The sequence below is a fragment of the Solanum dulcamara genome, chromosome 8, assembly GCF_947179165.1.
Source record: "Solanum dulcamara chromosome 8, daSolDulc1.2, whole genome shotgun sequence".
NCBI classification, from domain to species: domain Eukaryota; kingdom Viridiplantae; phylum Streptophyta; class Magnoliopsida; order Solanales; family Solanaceae; genus Solanum; species Solanum dulcamara.
In genome coordinates, this window is record NC_077244.1 from 71,364,245 (window position 1) to 71,389,592 (window position 25,348).

Genomic DNA, 25,348 nt, shown 5'->3' on the forward strand with positions numbered 1-25,348 from the left:
AGCTCTTACCATCACTTTGTAACGAGAAAGGATATCCAATTCCCATTCCCTCTTTGCCCGTGTCATTGCAATTTGTCTGGGTAGAAATCGCTCCAGCAGTGATGTCCAGTCAACTAGAATAAAAAAAACAATTTAGAATATAGAAAAGGCATAAACACTATAACATGTTCAAGCTTTGAAAGGAAAAGTACTAGTAAGAAGGAATAAGAAACTGGATACAAGTCAAATTTGGGAGAAAAGCATGAGGCATAATCTAAAAGGAACAAAAGTTAAAAAAGGAACTACTGACGTGCAAGATTCAGGGCCATCCACATATCCAATGTCAACCAGAATCTGCAAAGCAGACATCTGTGCAGCATCTTCCTTGCCAACAGGATAATTGCCCATTATGTAATCATGTTGCAACTGTGAACACAACAAATATTATCAAGAAGTAGAATCAACTTAAATTTGAAGGTATACCAATGACTTAAACATTTAGCATAGCTCAATTAACTAAAGCAAACTAACGTACTTGAACCTACGATAGTTGCACGAACATTGGCTCTGTAACAGCTTCATCTAACTCTCGAAACAACTTTTTCTTGAAAATCAACTTACAATGCAAAATCTCCCCTTTACTTCTATCTTTCGATGCCTTAAAGTCCGCCAGAAGATCTCCAATATACTTATTTTCATCCAAACCAATATACTCCTCTGCAGAAAATATACATGTTTAAAATGCAGAATATTCGACCTTAAAAGAATTTATAATGTGGAAAGGAAATAGTACCATTCCCAAGGTCTGGAGATTTAGAACCAGTAACAACCTTACGGCACTCGAACAAACTGAAGCTAGCATGAGCAGACAATTTGATTATCCCTGCAACCTCCTGAAAGAGAAGGTATGTCAAACAAAAATTATAAAGGGAATACGTCATATCATCATATCCAATGTTAAAAATATTTGTTTCCCCAAGAAACTAAGAATGCTTAAAGAGGACTTTCTTAAATAAAGACTGTCAAATTAAAAAGGTGACAATAAACCATGTCAAATGATCTCAAAGACCTTTCTGAAATTCGAGTTACAGAGACTAAGCTGTCTATGACTATACGTCTATACACAAGTCACAACTATAAAATTCTGGAGTCTTAAGAAAAATGAGTCTAAGAAAGAGAAGAGAAAAAGAAGTAACAGACAAATGCAAAAAAATTAAGGTTCCAGAATAAGAGGCTGTCCATTTGACTGATCAGAAGTCAATTACTACCTAAACACTAAGCCAAGTAAATAAAAGATTCAGAACAGCCATGAGATGTATGTTGGAAGGAAGCAAATATTGATAAAGAAACATATACGGAATAGAACAAAGAAGAAAGGAAGAGATAAAAGAGTGAAACTGCCAATGCAAATTTTAGTGTTAAAGAACATGTCCCACATGGGTTGTGTAAGTGGAAAAATGGTTTATAATGGCCTAGGCTACTCCAATATTGCCTTAAGGTGTTGGGTTGTGTAAGTCAAGACTGTTTAAGCTATAGGAAATGAAGGCTCGCTATTACATCTTAAACTATATATCATCTATCAATTAGGTTTATTCAAGGATAACTATTTTTATGAAAATTATTTTACTAGGATGTTTCATTCAAGAATACATTTGGAGATGCAGCATTATCTTACTCCCTCCTGCACATATTGTCGCCTCCCTCTTATAGCATAGTATCTTCAGAGCAGTGTTTGCTTTCATGAACGAAGGAAAGATATATCACATATAAATTAACCAAGAAGTTACATCTATCCTACTTTTTACCAGGCAACTTTTCTCATTAAACATTACACCTGAATACCAAGGAGTAACTAGTGAACCCCACATAGTCCACATGTAAATAGAGATTTCCCAACTCTCATGTAAAGTTCATACTGAGTCAGAAATCGGTCAACTGTGGGGAAGGGCATAAATTCTGTAAAATGCTTAAACTGACAGAGATAACTGAGTTATGCGCTGCATAATCTAGTTCTTGTTCGTGCAAAAGCATAAGCACCACTGCAACTATGTCACTTTTCGATAGCTACTAACAAACCAATTCATAAAGTGCTCAAAAAACACAGAAATCAGTTAATGAATTCCAAAGTCAAACCATGACTGATACAGAGGAAGTGCAGAACTTCAAAGGTACTTCTTAGCACAGACTCAAATGAGTTGCTGCATGCTTGACATTACCGAAGTGAAAAAAGTAATATACATAAAAGTTATATGAGATCTCTGATAAAACATCGAAGGTATATGAAAAAAAAGAAAGAAGATATACGACATTATAAAGGAAATATAGTAAACTCAAGGCAAGCACAAAAAATGCAGAAACTTCATCAATTTCAGACTTGAAGCTTTCATTTAGCAACATCAAGGTCATGACAATGTACCTCGCACATTCTTTCATGAGAAGGAAAATAAGATCTAGAAGTGAATATATACTCCTAACACTTCAAGAAAATAGAATTTAATGAAATTTCCAGGTAGAAGTAAGGGAATACTTGAGAATGAGTGCATCCTGCATGCTTGTTTCTTCTATAGTATCTAGCTCTAGGATATTCTTCACCATATGTGGAGTTGGACGCCAGCTGATTTATCCTCTCTTTTCAAGAGCCTACTGACTCACCCTGTTAGAAAAGAGTCCAGCCCTTGATCGCTTCTCTTTTTCCATTATTGTCTTTTATTTCTTTTGTTGTCTTTAAAGTTACCCTGGGAATTACTTCAAACCAAAAAAATAAATGCACCATGAATTTTAGGTACCAAAAAAGAGCACTGATTGAACCTTTTATTAAAGGGAATCTCATAGCACTTTTCTCTAAAAAAAAAAAAAAGGAAGAAGAAACATAACCTTGAGAACAATATGAAAAATATCCATTCTGGGTTCATAATAATATGAGAAATGGAAAATTGCAATATTAAGTTCACATAAGGTGACAAATACAACCAAGATCCAACCATTTGAAGTAAAATCCAAAAAAGGATGTTTCTACTGTCTCCTAACCTATAAATCTCTCTAGATTATCAAGTACATAGACTCACCCACTGTAGCAGATTAGTTGTGGTTATTTTCAGCCAGAGTCTCCTCCTTCTTTAGTGTGGCTACCACCTTCTTCAATATGCTTTCAGTCGGTTCATGAGAGTTCTCTACGGCCTTTGCAGTAGCTTGCCATTTTTCACCATGCTTTGGCTCTGCAGCAACACATCTCTTCAGCACATCGCTCCTCTGCTCTTCTGCTCCATGCTGCTGTTCAAATTTGAAATGCAATGCCCAGAAATCACCAATATCTGGTGCAAGGGTCACTGCCCTGTTGAACCAATTTCTTGCTTTGTCTACTTTCCTCTCCTGCCAAAACAGCTTAGCCACAGCAGCAATAACATGAGGATCATGATCACACTTCTTTAAAGCGTCAGAGCTCTTGGTTTTTCTTTGAGGCCGAGGAGCCATCTCAATTGAAGCAGCCCATAGAATGCCACTGTTGGGGCACTCCTGCAATGCTTTAGCCATCAGAACATCAGCTTCCCTTTTGTAGCCATGCCTAGCTTCAGCCCGCACAGCTGCAAGCCATAGCTCAGGGTTTTGAGGATTCCTCTTCCTGGCCATGGTAAGAACTGCTCGAGCTTTGCTTAGCCCATTCATCTTCTCCTCTAGAGAAGCAAGGGATAGCCAAAGGGGTATACAATTGGGGCAATTCTTAATGCCAGATTCAAATGCATCCTTTGCCTTGTTAGAATTACCAAGTCTTTCTTCCAACTGTCCCAACATCAACCAAAGTTTGAAAAATGAGGGGAAGCGCCTCAATGCTTCATCCAGTAATCTCCTCTCCTCATCCACATTTCCAAGCTCTCTCTCCACAATGACAGACTTCATCCAGACCCGTTCCAAGCCTCCCCTTTCACGTGCCTTAGCAAGAAGTTTCCTTGCCCTCTCTGTCTCACGGTTCTCAAACTCTAGCTTGAAAGCAGCAAGCCATATCTCCTCAGAGTCAGGAATTGCCGCAAATGCTTCCTCCAGAATTGCTCGAGCTGCAGGAACATCACCAGCAAGCCACTTCTCCTTGGCACCCATCAACCATAGAACCTCAGCCTTTGGAATATAGGTAACTGCTTTTCGAAGCAGTGCATCAAGCGATTCCCTGGTGCCATGACTTTTCTCGAGCTGTGCAGCTTTAAGCCAGATGCTTTTCTTAGTTCTAAATACAGTAAGAGCATGTGCATAAATGTATTTTGCTGTTTCAATAGAACCCCTTTTCTTGCACTCCTCAGCATCAGCAACCCAGGTCCTCTTCCTATCTTCTTCCTCAACACCAACCCCAACAGTGTTATTTATTATAGCTTGGCAAGTCCCAAGAGAACCGGCTCTTTCACATCCTTCAGCCTCCTTCATCCAAGCCTCCCTGTCAATCTCCAAACCTTCTCTCTGCAAAGCCCTGATTGCCCTTTCAATAATTTTCCCAACTGAGGCAGTATTCCCATCGGCTTCTTCAAGCCTAGCTGCAGTTATCCAGATGGCAGGCTCTTTAGGCAGCTTTTCTCTAGCCTTGTTAAGTACCTTCTTAGCATTTTCATAAGTTTCCAACTTAGCAAGAGCAAGCCACAGCTCCACATGCAATGGACAGCATTCCACAGCCCTCTGAAGCAAAAGTCTAGCATCTTCTTCATTGGCCAACTCCACAACAGCTTTCCACAACCTCACTGAATCGGGGATATGCTCTAGACCTTTCCTCAACACACGGCTCTTGTTTGCCGTATCATCCTCCAACTTTGAAGCCTGCATCCACAACTTGACTGAATTAGGATTTGCTTTAACACCTTGAGCAATCACTGACTTAGCCTCAAGGGGGCTCGCCAAACGGCACGCCTCCAACCAGACATCCTCATTCTTAGGACACTCCTCACAACCTTTCTTTATCAACTGTTTTGCTACCTGCATCTTCCCTGCAACCTCCTCCAATCTAGCAGCTGCTATCCAACCAGGAGGATGCTTTGGATTCGTCTGAGTAACCGACTTAAGCAACAATCGAGCCTTCTTTATATCGGAAATCTCAGCATCGCTAGTAATCTTCATACTCTTCAAATCAGTCAAGTACCCCTTAGGATCCACAACAGTTTGCCCAGTAACAGAGTCCAAAATCCTATCCAACCTCACTGACAACACAGTTCCTCTCCCTTCACCCACCGCAGTCAAATCTGCAACTGGCGTCTGTGAAGAGGGTGTCTCCATGCCACCAACTATCCTGCTCCTCGGATCCAATGCAGTTACATGCTCTTTCTCCTGCCTAGCCTTCTCCAAAAGGGTATCAGGAACAGGCACAAAACTCTCAAACCTCTTCTTCTTGTTTCGCAACGAATAATCCCCTATTTCAGGTATACCGTCCCACTCATCACTTGACAATGTATACAATTTCCTCTTTAAATCAGCAAACTGTTCAGTAATTTTCGGATTCGAAGCCCGATACTTTTCAATTTCTTGCTTTAACCTGGCTTCTCTCCTATCTTTCCTCCTAGAATCCATCCTCTGATCAATAGATTCCCAAATAGCATCAGCTTCTTTATCATCTTCATCATATTCAGCAGATGCAAACAACCCCACATCATTACCTTCAAATTCATCGAATTTCTGGTTCTCATCATACCCCTTTTCCTCAGCATCATCCTCTTCATCTTCCTCCCCTGCACCCTTTCCACGGCCACGTCCAACTCCAGCTGCCGGTGCACCGCCAACCGCTGAACGATCAGGGAGGTCAGGGGCAGCACGGGCCGGTCCAATATCAGAACGGGTCGTGAAACCCGTGGCACCACGACCTAACCCAGCAACATAATTCGGGGGCGGTCTAGTGTGAAGGAATTCGAGTCGGGCTTTCGGTGCCCCGGGAGCTTGCATACCTCCGAGAAGAGGAACGTGCAGAGTTAGAGTCGAATTAGGGGAAATCCCTAGATCGGATAAGGGAGCTTCAAAATCCAGGAGACGCCGGCAGGATGAATAGAGTCGCTGTTGAGTGATTGGGATATGGAACTTTTGATAGATTTCTAGGGTTAGGGTTTGAAGAGAAGTTACAGAAGGATTAATTTCAAGGGTTAGTGTTTTGTGATTCGGAAGATTGATGAACACCATGGTTTTGGGAGTTTTGAAATGTGACTTGAATTTAGAGAAGAAGATTGTTGGAGAAGAAGGAAGTGTTGGAGAAGAAGGAAGTGTTCAAACAGTTATTAAGTTCTCAAAAATAGACTTCCGTCAAATCCAAGAGAGTCCAACATTTTAGATTAGATTTTTTATTTTTATTTTTTTACCCCATTTTCTATTAGATTTTAAGGATGTAATTGTGCGGATTGAAAATGGATCAATATAAAATGAGTAATAATTTAATTCACCCATATTTTATATGGGTAAGAATGAGTTGAATAACAAATGGGTTGAGTAAAATACTAGTTTACACATATTTTCATGAGTAAATAATAACCTACTTTATAATTCAATACGGAGAAAATATTATAGTCTTTTTCTGGATGAAAAATATTGAAAATATTTTATTTAATTTTATTGTAGCCTAAAATTGAATTCGACACCTAATGCGAGACCCGACTTCTTAATCAGGACCCGACTCCAAACCAGATCCAGGACCCAACTTTCAAATCGGGACCCAACCCCCGACTTTCGATGCGGGATCGACCTCAAAGACGGATCCGAAACTCGATCTCAATACTTTATTTGAGACTCAATCCCTCTCGATCCAGAACTGACTTTCGAACCGAGATCCCACTTTCGAGGGCCAAAGACTTCATTTTTTTTATTTTTTATTTATTTATTTCTTAAAAAAAATTAATTATTTTTAAAAAAATTATGGAGGATAATAATTAGTATTAATGATTAATATAAAAAGGAAGGGAAATTACAATATTTTTTGTGATATCATAAATTTTGAGTCAATAAAAATTGAAAACTTAACTCATTTGGCTAGTCTATAGTTTACCCATATTTTATCCATAAATACTCATATTTGTATCGTATACGAGTTAAATATAGGTTTAAATCCATATTTTATCCATCTAAAAATCACTCATTCAACTCATTAAAATATAGACGGATTGGATTAGTTAACGAAATATGAACTCACTTTGCAATCACTAATTGAAACTAATCAAAATCTAATACAGATATGACATCAAATTGAAAAACTAAAAATAAAATAAAATGAAGAAGAAGTTATTTTCACAAATAAATTGTGAAGATTTATCATATGAGACTACATATCTATCAAAATTGTTCAACACATGGACTAATTTGCTCCAATCCTCAAATATAAGGGATCAATTGTGTCTATTTCTCGAACTTAATCAGTAATAACTTGGTGCCCACTGAAAGTTTATGCCACCAGATTTAACGTCAGTCGGGATTTTTTTTGGGGGAAATGGGTGGCCGGACTATGGAATGGGCGGCGAGAGCAAACCACCTGGGTGGTCTACCGCGGAAATTGGTGATCACGGCGGTAGGTACCTTCGCTAAGGCGGTGGCAAATCTACTGAACTTGTTCTGATGGGATAGCTCCCCAGTTGTTGATGTACCTAAACAAAAACATTCAAACAAAAACAAGCAACCAAACAAACACAAAAACCAGGAGGGAATTGCAATTCTGCACAGTCCTTGTGTAGGCCTCTTAGTGAAGGTATTTGTTTTGGTGGTTGTATCTGTGATGTCCTCTATGAAGGTGTTGATGTAGGTGTTGATAAGGCATGTTGATGAATCCATCCTGCCATCTGCAGCTACAAAACAAACAAGAACCAGCAGGAAAGGGATTGCACAAGGTAGCATAGGGGGGAAATGGATAGGCTGCTGTAGGCTTGTGTGCAGCTCCAAGTTGCTTTCATAGTAGGAGAGGTTAAGGAGCTTGTTGGAGCAGGCTTCACATAAAAAAAGGCCCTTCCTTGTGATCTAGTTCAGCTTCTTTGTGTGTGGCTCCCCAGTAGTTGTTGCACCTAGACAAAAACAATCAATAGAATACAGGCAACCAAACAAGTACCAAAACCATGAGGAGCCTCCATTTCTGCACAATCCTTTTGTATCAGTCTTGGTGAGTCTTGTATCAGTGGTGTCCTCTATGTATTTGTTGTTAAAGTATGTTGGTGTATATCTCCAACTACCTGCAACTACACAGCAAATAAACAAAGACAATGAAGAAGAAGGACCTGTATAGGCTAACAGAAAAACATGGATTTTGGAGCCTGTTAGGATTTTCAAGGTCGCTCGCCTAACGTCTCCACTTATCCGTTTGAGTTGAAACTTCATGAGGTATGCACCTATAGCCTTTTCTTTATACTTGTAAGATTTGAAGGCTTTTTGCCCAAGTTGGAGCTTCCAAATAGCAAAATTTTCTCTCTTTAGGCTTAAGACAGCTGATTGTTTCAAGGTCGCTCGCCTAACGTCTCCAATCATCTGTTTGAGCAGAAACTTCTTGGGCCTTGTCAAAAGAGTATATGCTGCAATCCTGCAAAGTTTGGATACCTTGGTGCATGCCCTCATGCTGCAACACACCCTGCACATCTTAGCCTGCTGAAGCTTAGATGTTGCAGGGGTGGTGGAAGTTGTATTTGAAGTTTTCTCTATGTATTTGTTGTTAAAGAAAGTTGTTATATCACTACAGCAACCTGAAATAATACAACAAACAAATCCACGTAAAAAAGAACTTGCACAAACTAGCAATAAAGAAGGGACCTCAGTAAGAGCTTTGGAGACTGTTATCTTTTTCCAAGTCGCTCGACTAACGTCTCCAATTATCCGTTTGAGCTGAAACTTCATGAGGTTTGCATATATATCCTTTTGTTTATCCATGCAAAGTTTGAAGGCTTGCTTCCCATGTTGAAGGGTCCAAATTACTGAAGGCCCTCTCTTTAGTCTTAAGAAAGCTGAATTTTTCAATGTCGCTCACCTAACGTCTCCAAATATCCGTTTGGACTGAAAATTCTTGGGCCTTGTCAATATAGTATTTTCTGCAACCCTGCAAAGATTGGAGGCCTTTGGACAGGTCCATATGCTGCAACTCACCCTGCACATGCTACCCTGTAGCCAACTTCTTGGTGCCTTCATATTGGAATTGTTCAATTGTATGTTGTTGCAAGTTATCTTTAGGAGGAGAGCATTCCACATGATCATCTCCTTAGAGTACCTGCACCTACATACAAGTAGAAGGACAAAAAGGAGAAAGAGAAAGAAGAAAGGTTCTATTCTAATCCTAACCTGTAAAAGAAATTTGGTTATTCTAAGAAAGCATAAAACAAGGGAGGTGTTCCCTTTTACCATGGTCCTAACTATAGAACCTTCAAATTGATTAAAGCTATGCATAGAATATGTAATTTGAAGAGTAAGTTGGACCAATGAGGCTGAAAGGTCGTGGTGGCTTCTTGATTCTCTTAAGCCTTCTTCTTCTGAAGTTGGCCATTTCCAGTTTGTCAAGCTCAAAGTAGGCTCTTGCCTCTTTGGGTAGCTCTTGCTTAGTGAGATATATCTGTGGAGTAGTGCACTTGTGGCTATGCTTGGACAAGGCATCACGGGTTAAATATGGGTTTAAATCCATATTTTACCCATCTAAAAATCACTCATTCAACTCATTAAAATATAGACGGATTGGACTAGTTAACGAAATATGAACTCACTTTGCCATCACTAATTGAAACTAATCAAAATCTAATACAGATATGACATCAAATTGAAAAACTAAAAATAAAATAAAATGAAGAAGAAGTTATTTTCACAAATAAATTGTGAAGATTTATCATATGAGACTACATATCTATCAAAATTGTTCAACACATGGACTAATTTGCACCAATCCTCAAATATAAGGGATCAATTGTGTCTATTTCTCGAACTTAATCAGTAATAACTTGGTGCCCACTGAAAGTTTATGCCACCGGGATTTAACGTCAGTCGGGATTTTTTTTTGGGGAAATGGGTGGCCGGACTATGGAATGGGCGGCGAGAGCAAACCACCTGGGTGGTCTACCGCGGAAATTGGTGATCACGGCGGTAGGTACCTTCGCTAAGGCGGTGGCAAATCTACTGAACACCACCACCGTGCACAACGGCGACACCCTCATCCACCTAATTCGATCCCGACCTGCCGGCGTTCCTCTCCTCACCGTCAGCAATCATATGTCCACGTATGTCACTTTGTCTCTTCATTAGAAGCTCTCTGTGATAGAAAAAACTTGTTTTTCTGATGTATGTTTTAATTGAGACCGTAGAAATTGTGGAGAAATTTTTTATTGGGTTATTGATTGTGGGGTAAAATACTCATTATTGAGTTTAATGCTTTTAGCCATTTAGGTGTCAGATGCTGCAGAGATCACAAAAACTTTATCTTTTTATTTTCAATCTTTGCTGATATTTGGTATGAAATGTGGCCTGATATAGCGGAATGCATATAGAGGATTCATATAATCAGCTGATATTTGGTATGAAATGTGGCCTGATATAGCGGAATGCATATAGAGGATTCATATAATCAACTCCATTTTGGGATTGAAGCATAGTTGATTGTTGATTTAATCATGGATAGAGTGATTTTCTGGAATACTTTGATCGTTGTAGTCACCGTCTCTTATTTCCTAACCTGTGTCTAACTACAGGTTGGATGACCCAGTTATGTGGGCATTCAAAGGTTTTCCAATTTGTGATGCAAAGCTGGCTCGATGGGTACTAGCAGCTGAAGACATATGCTTTAAAAATACAGTATTGTCATACTTTTTCCGGATCGGTGTGTAATCAGTTGGTCTGGTACACTTCTGTTCTTGTATTTTCATGCCCCATCTTTTTGGTGCTTTTATTACTTACAAACTTCATATCGTAGCAGAAGATATGGTAAACCATTCTTGTGTGTGTTTGGTGGGTGATTTGGAATGAGAGGAACCAAAGATGTTTGAAAGTGGACATGAATTTTCGAAGCAGATGCATTTCCCTAGAAGATGTCAAATACCGTTAGTAGGATGATAGGTTTTCTCAGTTTCCTACAGTAATTGTAAAGGAACTGATCTGTATGTAATTTTTGGCATTATCCATGTGCGTCATCCATACAACCTTACCATTCCCTAAAAAACGAACTCCATAGCATATAAGGGTTCAAAAGCGAAAAGAAAAATGCAAGTTATGCTTTGTCAATGGACATGCATTTTTGTAGCAGAATATTAGGTTCCCTTAGGAAGAACGTAGCATGTTTTTGCATAGATATTCTATCAAGAACTTTAAGAATATCTGCAGATCATTTGCTAAAAAGAGGTTCAGTAGAAAAGGAGCTTCTGGGTGTAGGAATGATGCAATAAATGTCTTTGGAATCAGCTGTATAATCGTAATAAAAATGTGTAATTAGCTATGTTATATATAAACTGAAGTAGTGTCTCAAAACTCAAGATGATATCTTCGTGGAATAGGACTGAGATTTAGCTTGAAATTTCCATATTAGCACTTACTCAAATCTGCATGCGCGCCTGTGGTTTCTGTGCCATTCACATGGATATCAAGCTTTACACGTTGAGCAGTTATACAGATCATCCATGCCTCTGTACAGCACGCTTACATATTGAGCAATTATTCATATCTGCACCTATGCTTCTGCTCAACATGCTTCCTTATTGATCAGTTATTCAGATCTGGATCTTTGACGTTGTGGTTTATTCTCCACTAATATGTATAACAATCAATTTTATATTTTCTTATTTCCCCTGCTAAAGCGTGAAATGGAAGACTCTCTTAATTTGATAGGCATTAGTAGGGGATTTGAGGATTTGGGGTTTCATTTGCAGACCTACATGAATCACTCAATTAAATACAAAATGTCATTGTTGGTGTGGGTTTCTTCTCACTGTGCGAAGATGTGCAGGGAAATGTATACCAATAACAAGAGGGGGCGGAATATATCAAGAACATATGAATGAAGCTCTTGATCGTTTGACTGACGGAGCCTGGGTAATACGTCTTTTACCCCTTGCCTTGAATTCTTCCATCTAGTTATGGACGTTAGTGCCAAATTTTCTAGATTTCCGCTTAGTCCAATTGATCTTTTGTTACGCTTTAGGGGTTATTTTGTTACACTAAAATGGATATGCATCTTATATTATGTTATTCTGGAATTGAGAATTGTATTTGAAATGATCCAGTATCGCTTAACATAGCCTCCGTTTCATCCAAAATACATGAGAATATTGTATAATGTTATCAACAGTTCCTATTAAGTTTCCATTAAATTGAAATGACACGTTTGTCTAAAGACTAACTTCCAAATGTGCAGCTGCATACATTTCCAGAAAGGAAGGTCTGTCAAGAAGATGCTCCTATAAGACGATTGAAATGGGGAACTGCCAGTCTCATTGCTCGTGCCCCCGTGACTCCAATTGTCTTGCCAATTATCCATCATGGTTTTGACATAATAGCTGTCCATACACTGAAATGAGCAATGCAGGCTAATGCCTAAATAGCAATGGACAAAGGGATCCATTTTGTTTTGGTTGGTTTTGCATAGTAGTACACTATGCACATTAGGCAGGGCTTCTTAGGATGTTTGAATTATTGTGATTCTGTAATTTATATAGTACCTGTCTTGTTATATATTTCACACTGATTGTTTAATTCACGTGCTTCTTCGTGGAACTAATTTTATTGTAAGAATAAGGTAGTGTAGAGGATTAGAGGTCATGCAGTTCTAAAAGTGTTTTTTTTAAAACCACTCTGTTGCATTTATGGCACTGCTTCATTGTTGTTACAAAATCCATTGATCCTTTTGTCAACTTCACTAATAAAGTAACACGCCTTGCCAATACCATAGTTGCTTTCTCCTTTCCCTCCGCTCCATCCTTAGAAAAGAAAATAAGAATGGCCAAAATGCCGTGACTGTCAATTACTTTTAGCTAACAATCTCCTACTCTTCTTTATGCTCAGTCCATTTCGAGGAGATAAAATACACATATACTTATATATGCACATGTGCATCTGTCGTACTTCTATGAACAGGGATGTGTATTTTCGTATCCAAATTAAGTATTGATTGTGAGATTGAACCAGCTTTTATTTGAATAATTCAAATTTGATTCTTGGGATTCTGATACATTCTGTGTTTTGACCAATTTTTAGGTTATGCCTGAGAACTATGCTTTTGGGAGAAGACCTCCAGTTCCGCTATGGAACCAGGAGATAAAAATAGTTGTAGGTGAACCAATGGAATTCAACCTTCCTGAACTGCGAAAGATGGCTCTATCTGACTCTCGGGATTCATCATCTTCCAGTGGGCGGTGGCCAAGAATTGCAGCTTTGGGTAAGGATGCTGAGCTCCTGGATCGAGATTTTATTCAAAAAATGTGTGAAAACCCAGAAAGAATTCGAATTTTGGTTCCTCCAATTGCAACCCCATCTGGGCTAGTTGAGGCACTAGGATTAGGCCTAGGGAGAAAAGTGTTATGCCCAGTTCCATTAGTGATTGGGTTGGATGAACCACCTGTTGTGCCGAAATTCCTTGAGGATTTATCCAAAAGGGGGTGGATTCCAGTGAGATTAGATGCATACGAGACGCGATGGGCTGGGGCGAAATGCGCGGTGGATGTGGTGAGAAAGAGTGAAGAGGAGTGTGGATTTGATGCAATTGTGTTTACTAGTACTGGAGAAGTGGAGGGTTTGTTGAAGAGCTTGAAGGAATTTGATTTGGATTGATCAATGGTGAGGAGGAGGTGTCCAAGAATGGTGGTGGCAGCTCATGGCCCTGTTACAGCTGCTGGTGCTGAGAGTTTGGGTGTTGGCATTGATGTGGTAAGTTCCAATTTTGGTAGCTTTGATGGTGTTGTTGATGCACTAGCTCATAAATGGAAATCATTGGAAAATCAAGAATCTTGATTTTGGTTTTTTGCTCTTTTTTGGTGTGAATTCTTTCTTACCAAAATCAAGAATCTTGAATTTGGTTTTTTCTCATCATGGAAGGTTTGATGGAGCTAGAATTGTTCCAGCACCCCTCTTTAATTGTTTGGCCAAAATTTCTTTAATTGTCTAGTCACAGTTTTTGTAATTCTAAATACCTCTTTAGTTTTGTACTATTAATTTGGAATTTATAGTAATTGATGTTGTGAGTTCCAGGTTTGATAGAATTGATGTTCCTGTTGATGCAACATTCTCAGAAATGCAATCATTGGAAAATCAAGTTTCTTGAATTTGTTTTTTTATTCTAAAAATATGGGCACCCGGTAAGCTCGTGCTAAAAATAGTGTTACTTGAGTCTTGATCTTGGTTTTGCATCGCGTTGGTGTAGATTTTCTTATTTGAGTTAATACCTGTACTCAGCTGAAGATTTGATGAGCTTGAATTGAGTCTTCTATTTTCTAACACACCGGGAGAACTGTAATCGCATACATTAATGTAAGAGTTCATACAATTACTCCAAACTAGTAACCAAATCTTCCAAGGGAAGATGAAATAGAAAAGGAAAAGGGAGCCAGGTTCCAGAATTAATCTAAGCAATTAAGAAAATAAAGATATAACCCAATGGACTATTTCCTCTTGTATATATATACCCATCATCACAAAGTGCACATGTACCCTTCCGGGTGGCCCAGTTGTTTAGGCTTGGGACTTCGATGTTGGAGCTCTCAAGTTCGAAACCTCTTGCTAGCAAAAACAAGGGGTTTGCCTTCTGGAACTAGCTTTCTCCTGTGTGGTTTGCCAAAAAAAAAAGTGCACATGCTCTTTGGGCTGCAAACTCTTTTTGGGTTGGGCTGCATTGCAATTCCTTACCGAATGAATTGCATAACATTTCTTTGTGCAAAATGGAAATATTTGAGGGTGGACTTCATGGGAAAACATGCTTACACATTGAAATTCCCCCACGTTCTTGGGAAATTAATGCACTATTACTGTTTGTTGAAATGCTAGCAGAGTCATAATTCATCTTCATTACTCCTAAAATTTGATCAAATTAGGATACAATCATAATGATTTGACATCACCTATCAGCTTAAAGTGAAAAACAAGAAAAGGCAATCACTTTGTAGCTTTGTGTTGGCCTAATGGCCTCTCCTCAAAATCATAAGAACACTCCTAACAAACGCTTTCAGTAAAGGCACATGGTGGATCCAAATCTTCAATTATAAAAGTCATACCAACAATGTTCCCTCTTTTTTCCGAATAAGACCATCTGCTCAAGTAATAATTGATTGCAAATGACTGATAGTTTTGTGAGTCGTTTCTCGAGTTATAACTGGTTGAAAGCGCTTATTATTATTTGAGTTATATTATCTAATTGTGAATTAACTTATTCTTTGTCTCTCTTATAAACAAAAGGGGAAAGAGCGCTTCAAACCTGTTGATTATGGACTATAATATGAAAAAAATAGTGAAAGAAATTAAGGATAATTAATCTAAGCAGGCTGTCATAATGTAAACTAGATTGTCTTCAAATTGTTGTACAATAGTCAAATTTAAAAATTTTCATATTTTTTATCCCACGCCTACCACTTACCAACACCCCCTCCCCCCAACATACACAAAAAAAAAGACATTTAAGAAAATTCAAATTCCAATTTGAAAGTCAGATTCTGAGTTAGGTGTGGTCGGATCCCAATTCAAAAATCTGGATCGAATTTTAATTTGAAAGTAGAATCTTGAGTCGGAAGTCAAGTAGATTCAGGTCCCGAATTAGGAGTCGGGGTCAAGTCCTGGGTCAAGAGTCGGGGGTTAGATCCTAGGTTGGGAGCCGGGTCGGGTCATGGGTTAGGAATTGGGGTCGAGTTTTGAGGTCGGATCCTAATTTGGGTGTCGAATCTCATATCGGGCTCAGGTCCCAAGTTAGATGTTCGGATCGGGTCTTGAATTAGTTATCGAGGTTGGATGCTGGTGTTAGAGTCAGGGTCAGAAGTTGGAGGTTAGGTCCTGGGTTGAATGTCAGGATCGGTGTTGGGTCCTAGTTCTAATGACGGATCTTGGATTTGAAGTCGAGGTCAGGTCCTTGGTTAGATTTCAAGGTCGAATTTCAAATCGATCGTCGGGGTCATGTCTTGAATCGGATGTCGGGGTGGGTCCTGGATCAATCATCAAAATTATTTTTTGGGTCAAACATTATTTTCCTATAATGTATTTTCTACTCTCTAGCAAAAAATAAAATATATTTTTAGAAAAATGTTTTTTCCATTCACAAACCAAATACTAAAAAATATTTTTTGAAAAATATTTTCTACTTACATGAGAAAATAAGTTAGAAATTCACTTGTTTTCCAAAAAAATATTTTCAGTGAGTTGTTGCGAATTCACATGAAACTTATAAATTCTACATATATAATATATTAAAAATTCTATTAAATATTTATAAATATTTGATTGTAAATCCAATTGTTATTGTAGATTTACTTTAGAGGACTATAGAAACATATAAAGTTTATATTTCGAATCCACACAAATCCTCAAAACTCATTAATTTGTAGTTTAGAAAGGTTACGTTGTTTTCAATACTTATTCATCCCTTTGTTTTGTAGTCATTTTCAATTAAAGAAATAAAAGTGATTTTCAAAATACGCTTCTAATTAACTCGACCATAATAGAAGAGACACAACGAGTCCATCTTATGCCACTTGAGAGTAAAAATGATTATTTACGTTGATACTACTTACCTATTGGATTAATATATTTTGAAAGCGATACAAGATAACATACAATGATGTTTAATTTGGTGAATATATAAATGAACGATTGTTACAATTATTTGTGTGAAGTTCTCAAATACATCTTCTAGTTTCATATATTAGTCGTTTTAACTAATTAAATCTGTTTTAAAATATTTGATATTTTAAACAAAACAATAAGGCATTTATTCTTTGGATTACCATATTGTTACAACTAGTGGAATGTTAATTAAGTAAGACGTATAAGAAGAGAGAGAAATATTTCCAAGATTAAAGCAATAAGATCATGTCTTTTTTCATTAAAAAAAATCGCAAAAATTCTTAAAAGGCTTAGCATTGCTCTTGTACGTCAGTTAATCTTTTTATGTGTTCCAATCCAACTTCCATTTCAACTCATCAATGTTGTTTTCATCCATTTTCTCTTATTTCATGTTTTTTTTTTGTATCTTGGGATATTATTTGAGTTAAAGGTCTATCATAAATATTTTTTTTTAATCTCTACGAGGTAATAACATTAAGATTTACGTATACTTTTCCCTCCTCAAATCGTTACATGTGCGATGACACTAAGAATATAAAATCAAAGCTTAATCATGCATCCCTTCCTCGATAGTTGAGGGAGTACTCAAATGAATATATGAAATTGAGAGACAATTATATTATAGGATACTAGAATATTACACTATGTGGTAGGGGACATTGGTCCTAGCTAGTACATGCTACCCATTTACTAAAGTTGCAAAGTCTCAATCCAATTTGTTCATTACCAAATGGATAGGCAAAGAATCTTTTTTTCATTTCCATTTTTTTGCCCCTATATATATATATTTTTTTGTACTTTACCCTCAAAATTTCTTAGATTCTTTGTGTCATGACATCCAATGCATTTTGTTCAATTACGTATGTTTGTTAGTATTTAGTACATGCAACAAGAGATTAGTTGATGAAAGACTAGAAATTCAAGATTTAACCACTTTGAAGTTCACAAATTTGGTTCAATAGATTTTGTTTTTCTTACAATTTTCACTTGCAGCTTAGTTTAGTTTCCCCTCTATTTTCATATGGAAAACGGGTACTCCCTCCGTCTCAATTTATGTGACATTTTTCGCTTTACAAGAATCAAACAGTTTAATTTTAATCGTCAATTTGGTCATGGAATCTATAATTTTTTTTGAAACAAAAATTATATATTCGGAAACTAAGTAAAAAGTAGCATAAGTCACAATGATTGTCAAATTTAAATATTTAAAAAATATATGAAAAAATTACGATAAAAAATAGACTTATTTTAATTTCAAAAATTGAAATGTGTCACATAAATTGAGCCGAAAGGAATATGATTTATTCATTCATAATAGAGAATTGAGCACATATGATTTGTTTGTTTCCTACCTGGTGTTCGATATTCGTATAATTCGAAATTGCACATTGCAAGAACCATTACTGGGACTAACACTCCCAACATGTTTTTTCTCATACTAGCTCGAACTCGAGACCCTGATTAAGAGCGAAGGAATTTGAAAGGCAATCATCCTACCACAACTCACGTGAGTAAACGATCAATAACTTAAACACGTCTTTCCTTAGTACAATTTTAAATTTCATTCCTATCTAATTTAATTTAACAAGATTAATTCCTTAATATCCTAAATTAGATTAGTTTTGTATTTTCCAAACAAACACCAACTTATACATGATATTCAACTATCAATAGGTTTAGGAGTGTTAAACATGTTCCACATTTGTTGAAGATAGATCGATGCAACCATCATTTTGCATTTATATACTTACAAAATACTAGAAAAAATTGTAATCATTAACATTAAAATTTCTCTTAAGTACTACCTCCGTCCCATATTAGATGAGCATCTTATTAAAAATGTTTGTCCATATTACTTGATCACTTACTAAATCAAGATATAATAATTATTTTTTTTCTATTTTACTCCTACAATTAATATGACCTTTTGAATGTAAGCAATTCCCAATACTAGATATTTCTATACTCTATGTATATTGCATTGATATAATCAAAGGACAAAATGATAAAGTCTTCCAATGTATTAATGATTTCTTAATCACCGTGTAAAGTTGGAAGTGCCTATCTAATATGAGACGGAGTTAGTACCGTTTTTTTAATACGTCAGTCAATGAAGATTTATGTAGTTATTAATGCTAAAACAAGTGACAGTATTTTATTATGGTACGTCGGCAATACCGACAGAATATGTAGTTTTTATTGGCAAATAATTAATTGTGAATCTTTCACATCTTCAGTTTACCGCTAAATCCGGTTGCATATAGTGTAATGATGAATAATATTATTGAAACTATATATAATTTTTTTGAGTTTTCTGTAAGCTTTGTAGCTTATGGTGCAATGTTGATCGTATTTTTGTGATTCTGTTAGGATTTTGCAAATACGATCCAAGTAATAAATTCCCAAGTTTGATTTTGGTTTGGGACCTCTGTTGACTATTTGTTGAAATTGACATCTTGTTTAATGTGGGGGTGATTATTTCTGTATCTGATTCAAATTTGATGAATCGTTTTATGCTTTTGAACTTCTTTGATTTTTAGTAATCATGGTGTTAATAAATTGGTCAGGTAACTGCTGAAGCTATTGAAGATTGCCGTTTAATTGAGGAGTTGGATGGTCTTTCTGAGAGTTGTATAGAGGAGAGATTATAAATTTGGAACATGACTTCTGATATGCCGCCAGTTAGTATGAGGTCAAGCAGGTCTTCTTTTGGCTCAAGTAACGGATATGAAACACCTTCTCATTATTCCTTTCCAACCTCAAATGGGGATGATTATGATAGTGATGGTTCCAATTTCCCTCCTCCGTAAGTTTGTTTGTTCAATTTTATCATTAGATTTCCTTCTTTGGTCTTATTTCATACTTTGATGAAAATGGTTAGTGTTATCTAATGCTGTATTTCCTACCTTACAAGTTATCATTACCAACTGCGTTTTTGCGTTATGTAATGTGCAGCACTCCAAATACCCTCTCATCAGTACTGTCACCCGAACTTGCTGGTGCAATACCATATATTGTAGAAAAAGAGAATCTTTTTAGTCTGTATGCACACAACAAAGATTGGAGTGACTTTTTTTTCATTTTCTGAATTTGTTAAGAATGGCATGTTCAACCTCAATTATGCTTTGCTGCTACTACAGAAAGGTAACATAGATTCTTTGTGGTTGTAGGTTGAGGGTTTTTTGAAGGCTATGCAAAAGCAGATCCACTCTGCCGGCAAACGTGGGTTCTTCCTGAAAAAATCTGTTGGGCCACAAGTTCGAGAAAAAATTACATTTGAGGATATGCTGTGTTTCCAAAGGGTGAGATTAAGCTATTTAGCTTGTTACACTTTTGGAAAATGTATCTCTTGACACTTGCACACTAAAAACAGCTTGCATCCTGGCAGGAATCCATTCCAACATCAATTTTGAAAATAAATGGTGATCTCATTAGCATGGCAGTTAAGTTATTTCAGTCCATTCTGAAGTATATGGGTATTGATTCCTATGATAGAGTGGCTCCAATCAGCTTGGATGAGCGGATTGAGCTTGTTGGCAAGCTATTTAAGCAGGCCGTGAAGCGGTCTGAGCTTCGGGATGAAATGTTTGCACAAATTTCAAAACAAACAAGGAATAATCCGGAGCGGTACTTTGACCATCAAGTTTATTGATTGAGAAAGATATTCTCTTCTTTCTGCTGATTCTTTTGCTTTTTAACTTGATGTTCCTCACATGCTTGTTTCGTACATACAGGCATTCTTTGATTAAAGCATGGGAGCTAATGTACTTGTGCGCATCTTGCATGCCTCCGAGCAAGGAAATTGGTGGGTACTTGTCAGAATATATTCATACTGTAGCACATGGAACTAATACTGATTCCGAGGTTCAAGTTTTTGCTATAAATACTCTAAATGCACTGAAATGTTCTATTAAGGCTGGGCCTAGGCACACGATACCTGGTCGTGAGGAGATTGAAGCTCAGTTAACTGGTAAAAAGCTTACTACAATAGTGTTTTTCTTGGATGAAACCTTTGAGGAAATTACATATGACATGGCCACCACTGTTGCTGATGCTATTGAGGTATTGCTGATTTCCATATAGTTTACTCTTTTGATAAATTTGATGCTAATGTTTGAGTTATGCAACAAGAAATACAAATGGAATTTATAATTTGGTAGGGCAAAACAAGATTTAGCAGATCCTTGTTTTTATTCTCCAATCTTTCATCCAAGAGCTAACGGCCATTTCTGACTCAGTATGAACTTTACATGAGAGTTGGGAAATCTCTATTTACATGTGGACTATGTGGGGTTCACTAGTTACTCCTTGGTATTCAGGTGTAATGTTTAATGAGAAAAGTTGCCTGGTAAAAAGTAGGATAGATGTAACTTCTTGGTTAATTTATATGTGATATATCTTTCCTTCGTTCATGAAAGCAAACACTGCTCTGAAGATACTATGCTATAAGAGGGAGGCGACAATATGTGCAGGAGGGAGTAAGATAATGCTGCATCTCCAAATGTATTCTTGAATGAAACATCCTAGTAAAATAATTTTCATAAAAATAGTTATCCTTGAATAAACCTAATTGATAGATGATATATAGTTTAAGATGGTATAGCGAGCCTTCATTTCCTATAGCTTTAACAGTCTTGACTTACACAACCCAACACCTTAAGGCAATATTGGAGTAGCCTAGGCCATTATAAACCATTTTTCCACTTACACAACCCATGTGGGACATGTTCTTTAACACTAAAATTTGCATTGGCAGTTTTACTCTTTTATCTCTTCCTTTCTTCTTTGTTCTATTCCGTATATGTTTCTTTATCAATATTTGCTTCCTTCCAACATACATCTCATGGCTGTTCTGAATCTTTTATTTACTTGGCTTAGTGTTTAGGTAGTAATTGACTTCTGATCAGTCAAATGGACAGCCTCTTATTCTGGAACCTTAATTTTTTTGCATTTGTCTGTTACTTCTTTTTCTCTTCTCTTTCTTAGACTCATTTTTCTTAAGACTCCAGAATTTTATAGTTGTGACTTGTGTATAGACGTATAGTCACAGACAGCTTAGTCTCTGTAACTCGAATTTCAGAAAGGTCTTTGAGATCATTTGACATGGTTTATTGTCACCTTTTTAATTTGACAGTCTTTATTTAAGAAAGTCCTCTTTAAGCATTCTTAGTTTCTTGGGGAAACAAATATTTTTAACATTGGATATGATGATATGACGTATTCCCTTTATAATTTTTGTTTGACATACCTTCTCTTTCAGGAGGTTGCAGGGATAATCAAATTGTCTGCTCATGCTAGCTTCAGTTTGTTCGAGTGCCGTAAGGTTGTTACTGGTTCTAAATCTCCAGACCTTGGGAATGGTACTATTTCCTTTCCACATTATAAATTCTTTTAAGGTCGAATATTCTGCATTTTAAACATGTATATTTTCTGCAGAGGAGTATATTGGTTTGGATGAAAATAAGTATATTGGAGATCTTCTGGCGGACTTTAAGGCATCGAAAGATAGAAGTAAAGGGGAGATTTTGCATTGTAAGTTGATTTTCAAGAAAAAGATGTTTCGAGAGTTAGATGAAGCTGTTACAGAGCCAATGTTCGTGCAACTATCGTATGTTCAAGTACGTTAGTTTGCTTTAGTTAATTGAGCTATGCTAAATGTTTAAGTCATTGGTATACCTTCAAATTTAAGTTGATTCTACTTCGTGATAATATTTGTTGTGTTCACAGTTGCAACATGATTACATAATGGGCAATTATCCTGTTGGCAAGGAAGATGCTGCACAGATGTCTGCTTTGCAGATTCTGGTTGACATTGGATATGTGGATGGCCCTGAATCTTGCACGTCAGTAGTTCCTTTTTTAACTTTTGTTCCTTTTAGATTATGCCTCATGCTTTTCTCCCAAATTTGACTTGTATCCAGTTTCTTATTCCTTCTTACTAGTACTTTTCCTTTCAAAGCTTGAACATGTTATAGTGTTTATGCCTTTTCTATATTCTAAATTGTTTTTTTTATTCTAGTTGACTGGACATCACTGCTGGAGCGATTTCTACCCAGACAAATTGCAATGACACGGGCAAAGAGGGAATGGGAATTGGATATCCTTTCTCGTTACAAAGTGATGGTAAGAGCTTTATCTGGGTCTTCTTGGTCAATGAATAATGTTATAAGAAATTGAATAGAAGCTCTTTTATCGACTTTTTCCTTAATGATGTTTTTTATGCTTAACTATATGTGTTTTCATTCATACTAAAAGGTGTTCTCTAATCAATACAACAACAACAACTACGCCTCAGTCCCCAACAATCGTGGTCAGCTTGATGGATCCTTGCTATTCCATTTAAGCTCGTGTCATCACCACACAAGTGTTCTCCAATCAATATTAGATTATTTATGTTTCCTGCATTTCTCGAAGCCATTTTTGTGAGCAGGAAAAGAGAACTACCAGCAGTTCTCGACTGTTGTCCCTGAGTTCCTTTTCAACCGTTCACTTTGTTCTATCTGTTTCTTTTTTCTTTTCATTCTGGCTAGTTTTCCCTTCATTTATTTGAAAATCTGCTAACCAGCTATCCCATGATTTATGTTTAAATTACTTGGATTATAGTTTAGCCATGAATTGCCTGTGTTTGTGAAATGCTACCAACATAAGGTTCATTCTTTTAATTTCTTTAGGAAAATCTGACAAAAGATGATGCCAAACAACAATTTTTGCAGATCCTGAGGACGCTTCCTTATGGGAATTCAGTTTTCTTGGCTGTTCGAAAGATTGATGATCCTATTGGACTTTTGCCTGGGAAAATCATTTTGGGCATTAATAAGCGTGGGGTATGATATAATGTATGGCGTTGCTTAACTATTTTAGAAGTGCAATGTGTATTTACTTTAGGCATGATTTCTTTTTCTCCACAGGTTCATTTTTTCCGTCCAGTTCCAAAGGAATATTTGCATTCAGCTGAGCTTAGGGACATAATGCAATTTGGTAGCAGCAACACTGCTGTGTTCTTTAAGATGAGAGTTGCTGGTGTCTTGCACATATTTCAGTTTGAAACGAAACAGGTTCCAAGTGTTTCTATTACCAAGGAACATGCTTATGTTATGTGTTCTTAGATTGTCATTGAATCTGACTCACCATTTTGCATAGCTTGACATCTCCATTCTATGTAGGGAGAAGAAATTTGTGTTGCTCTGCAAACACATATTGATGATGTGATGTTACGCCGCTACTCTAAAGCCCGCTCTTCTGCTAACGGTTCTGTTAACGGAGATGTTCCAAATAATCTCAAAACTGCAAACACTGATATTAATGAAAGACGCATTCAGGATTTGTCTAGAGCCCTTGAAGAATCTCAGAAGAAAGTGAATGATGTGAGTGGTATTTGTTGTTGTAGAAGAAACTTTTTTTGCTTTTTGCGAAGTTAGAATTGAAATACATAATGTATAAGGTATATGCTGCTGGTAATATGAAAACAGGGTCTGTTCTTTTATGTTAACATAAGTTGACTCGCCATAGTAGAATAGATTTCTCATCTCCTTCTATCAGATGTCTCTATGGTGAAATGTACACGTCACCCATTTGCTCTACCCATTATGCATTCATCCATCTCTTCAATTACAATAGTCAAATACAATGAGATGTAATTTTAGGCACACATTTGCTTTGAGCTCATGGTCTTTGTAATGATAAGCAGTTGCTGGAAGATTTACATGAAAGGCAAAAACAAGAATCAGAGATGCAAGAAGAATTGGACAACTTAAAAGATAACTTGAGTTCCGAGAAGCAAAATTTAGCAGCGGCTGCTTATGATTGTGATAAATTCAGATCTTTATGCGATGATAAAGATGCAGAGCTTCAGGTGTTTGTTAAATGTCCTTGAATTTGATTAATTGAGGCAACAATCATCTCATTTTATTAGTCCATTCCTTACAGGCTGCCCTAACGGAGAAGCGAAACTTGGAAATGCGGCTTTCAAAGTTAAGTTCTCAAGGTTTGGAGAAAAATATTACGAAAGAGTTGGTTGAAGCAAATAACCAGGTAGCTACAAATTTGTGTTTGGCCTTAAATTTTTGTCGAAATTAGTTGGTTAGCTTAATAAACCTACAAAAAACAAACTTATGTGGCTTTCACTTGCACGTCTTACAGAAGATCCAAGAAGAGTTGAAAGCTCGTACTATGGATTTGCGTACTGCAGAAGAAACAAAGAGGAGGCTTTTGAGTGAAAAAGCATCACTTGAGGAAAAAGTTATAGGACTAGAGAAGAAGAAATCAAATGAGGTATGCTGCCTTAATGTCTTTGTGTTTAGCATGCATTCTGTATTTGTATTGATATTTTTATTTGACTGCACTGATTTTTTGAAGTACAGATGGAAAATCTCCAGAAAGAATTTGAAAGAGAATGTAAGGGGCTGAGGCTCCAAGTCTCTGAACTTCAAAGGAAACTAGAAGAGGCCAAACATGACTTGATTGGTGCACAGTCAGGTGTTGAAGCTAAAGACAAGGAGCTAGAAATGTTACAGAATAATTTGAAGGAGCTTGAGGAGCTGAGAGAAATGAAAGAGGTGAACATCTTGTACTGATATTTACAACTAGTTGCTATCGGTTATATGATCCTCAATACCCATTGGTTCTGTATTGTAAGGATTCATGATTCAGTAACTATTTTTAAGCT

General features: G+C 36.9%; 4 protein-coding genes across 8 annotated transcripts; 3 read left to right on the forward strand and 1 right to left on the reverse strand.

Annotated features, from left to right (window-relative positions):
* Positions 1–518: 518 nt before the first annotated feature.
* Positions 519–6,226, reverse strand: LOC129900767 (protein STABILIZED1-like). 3 transcript variants are annotated; one of them, XM_055975798.1, is made up of 4 exons: positions 3,045–6,226; positions 2,507–2,714; positions 773–872; positions 519–696 (listed from the first exon to the last, which is right to left on the reverse strand). In XM_055975798.1, the coding sequence occupies exon 1, from the start codon at positions 6,115–6,117 to the stop codon at positions 3,058–3,060; it is 3,060 nt and encodes a 1,019-aa protein (XP_055831773.1). In that variant the 5' UTR covers positions 6,118–6,226; the 3' UTR covers positions 519–696; positions 773–872; positions 2,507–2,714; positions 3,045–3,057. The 3 variants fall into 3 exon arrangements, with proteins under 3 accessions (XP_055831773.1, XP_055831772.1, XP_055831774.1); XM_055975797.1 differs by having other exon boundaries at positions 2,507–2,724; positions 3,045–6,225; XM_055975799.1 differs by lacking the exon at positions 2,507–2,714.
* A 905-nt stretch (positions 6,227–7,131) lies between these two features.
* Positions 7,132–14,105, forward strand: LOC129899019 (N-acylphosphatidylethanolamine synthase-like). 3 transcript variants are annotated; one of them, XR_008769461.1, is made up of 6 exons: positions 7,132–8,289; positions 8,446–10,157; positions 10,626–10,753; positions 11,873–11,958; positions 12,281–12,496; positions 13,120–14,105. XR_008769461.1 is itself a non-coding variant. In XM_055973765.1 (5 exons), exons 2-5 carry the CDS (start codon positions 9,946–9,948, stop codon positions 12,440–12,442), a joined length of 588 nt encoding a protein of 195 aa, XP_055829740.1. In that variant the 5' UTR covers positions 7,132–8,289; positions 8,383–9,945; the 3' UTR covers positions 12,443–14,105. The 3 variants fall into 3 exon arrangements, 2 of the variants coding, with proteins under 2 accessions (XP_055829740.1, XP_055829739.1); XM_055973765.1 differs by having other exon boundaries at positions 8,383–10,157; positions 12,281–14,105; XM_055973764.1 differs by having other exon boundaries at positions 12,281–14,105.
* On the forward strand, positions 13,123–14,183 carry LOC129899020 (uncharacterized). Its single transcript, XM_055973766.1, has one exon. The coding sequence runs from the start codon at positions 13,123–13,125 to the stop codon at positions 13,690–13,692; it is 570 nt and encodes a 189-aa protein (XP_055829741.1). The 3' UTR covers positions 13,693–14,183.
* Positions 14,184–19,727: 5,544 nt separating this feature from the next.
* LOC129900144 (kinesin-like protein KIN-14E) lies at positions 19,728–25,281 on the forward strand. Its single transcript, XM_055975089.1, has 15 exons — positions 19,728–19,748; positions 19,854–19,985; positions 20,072–20,310; positions 20,418–20,745; positions 21,944–22,043; positions 22,120–22,301; positions 22,411–22,526; positions 22,704–22,806; positions 23,355–23,507; positions 23,592–23,738; positions 23,847–24,047; positions 24,371–24,535; positions 24,610–24,714; positions 24,814–24,954; positions 25,044–25,281. Exons 1-15 carry the CDS (start codon positions 19,728–19,730, stop codon positions 25,254–25,256), a joined length of 2,346 nt encoding a protein of 781 aa, XP_055831064.1. The 3' UTR covers positions 25,257–25,281.
* Positions 25,282–25,348: the final 67 nt, after the last annotated feature.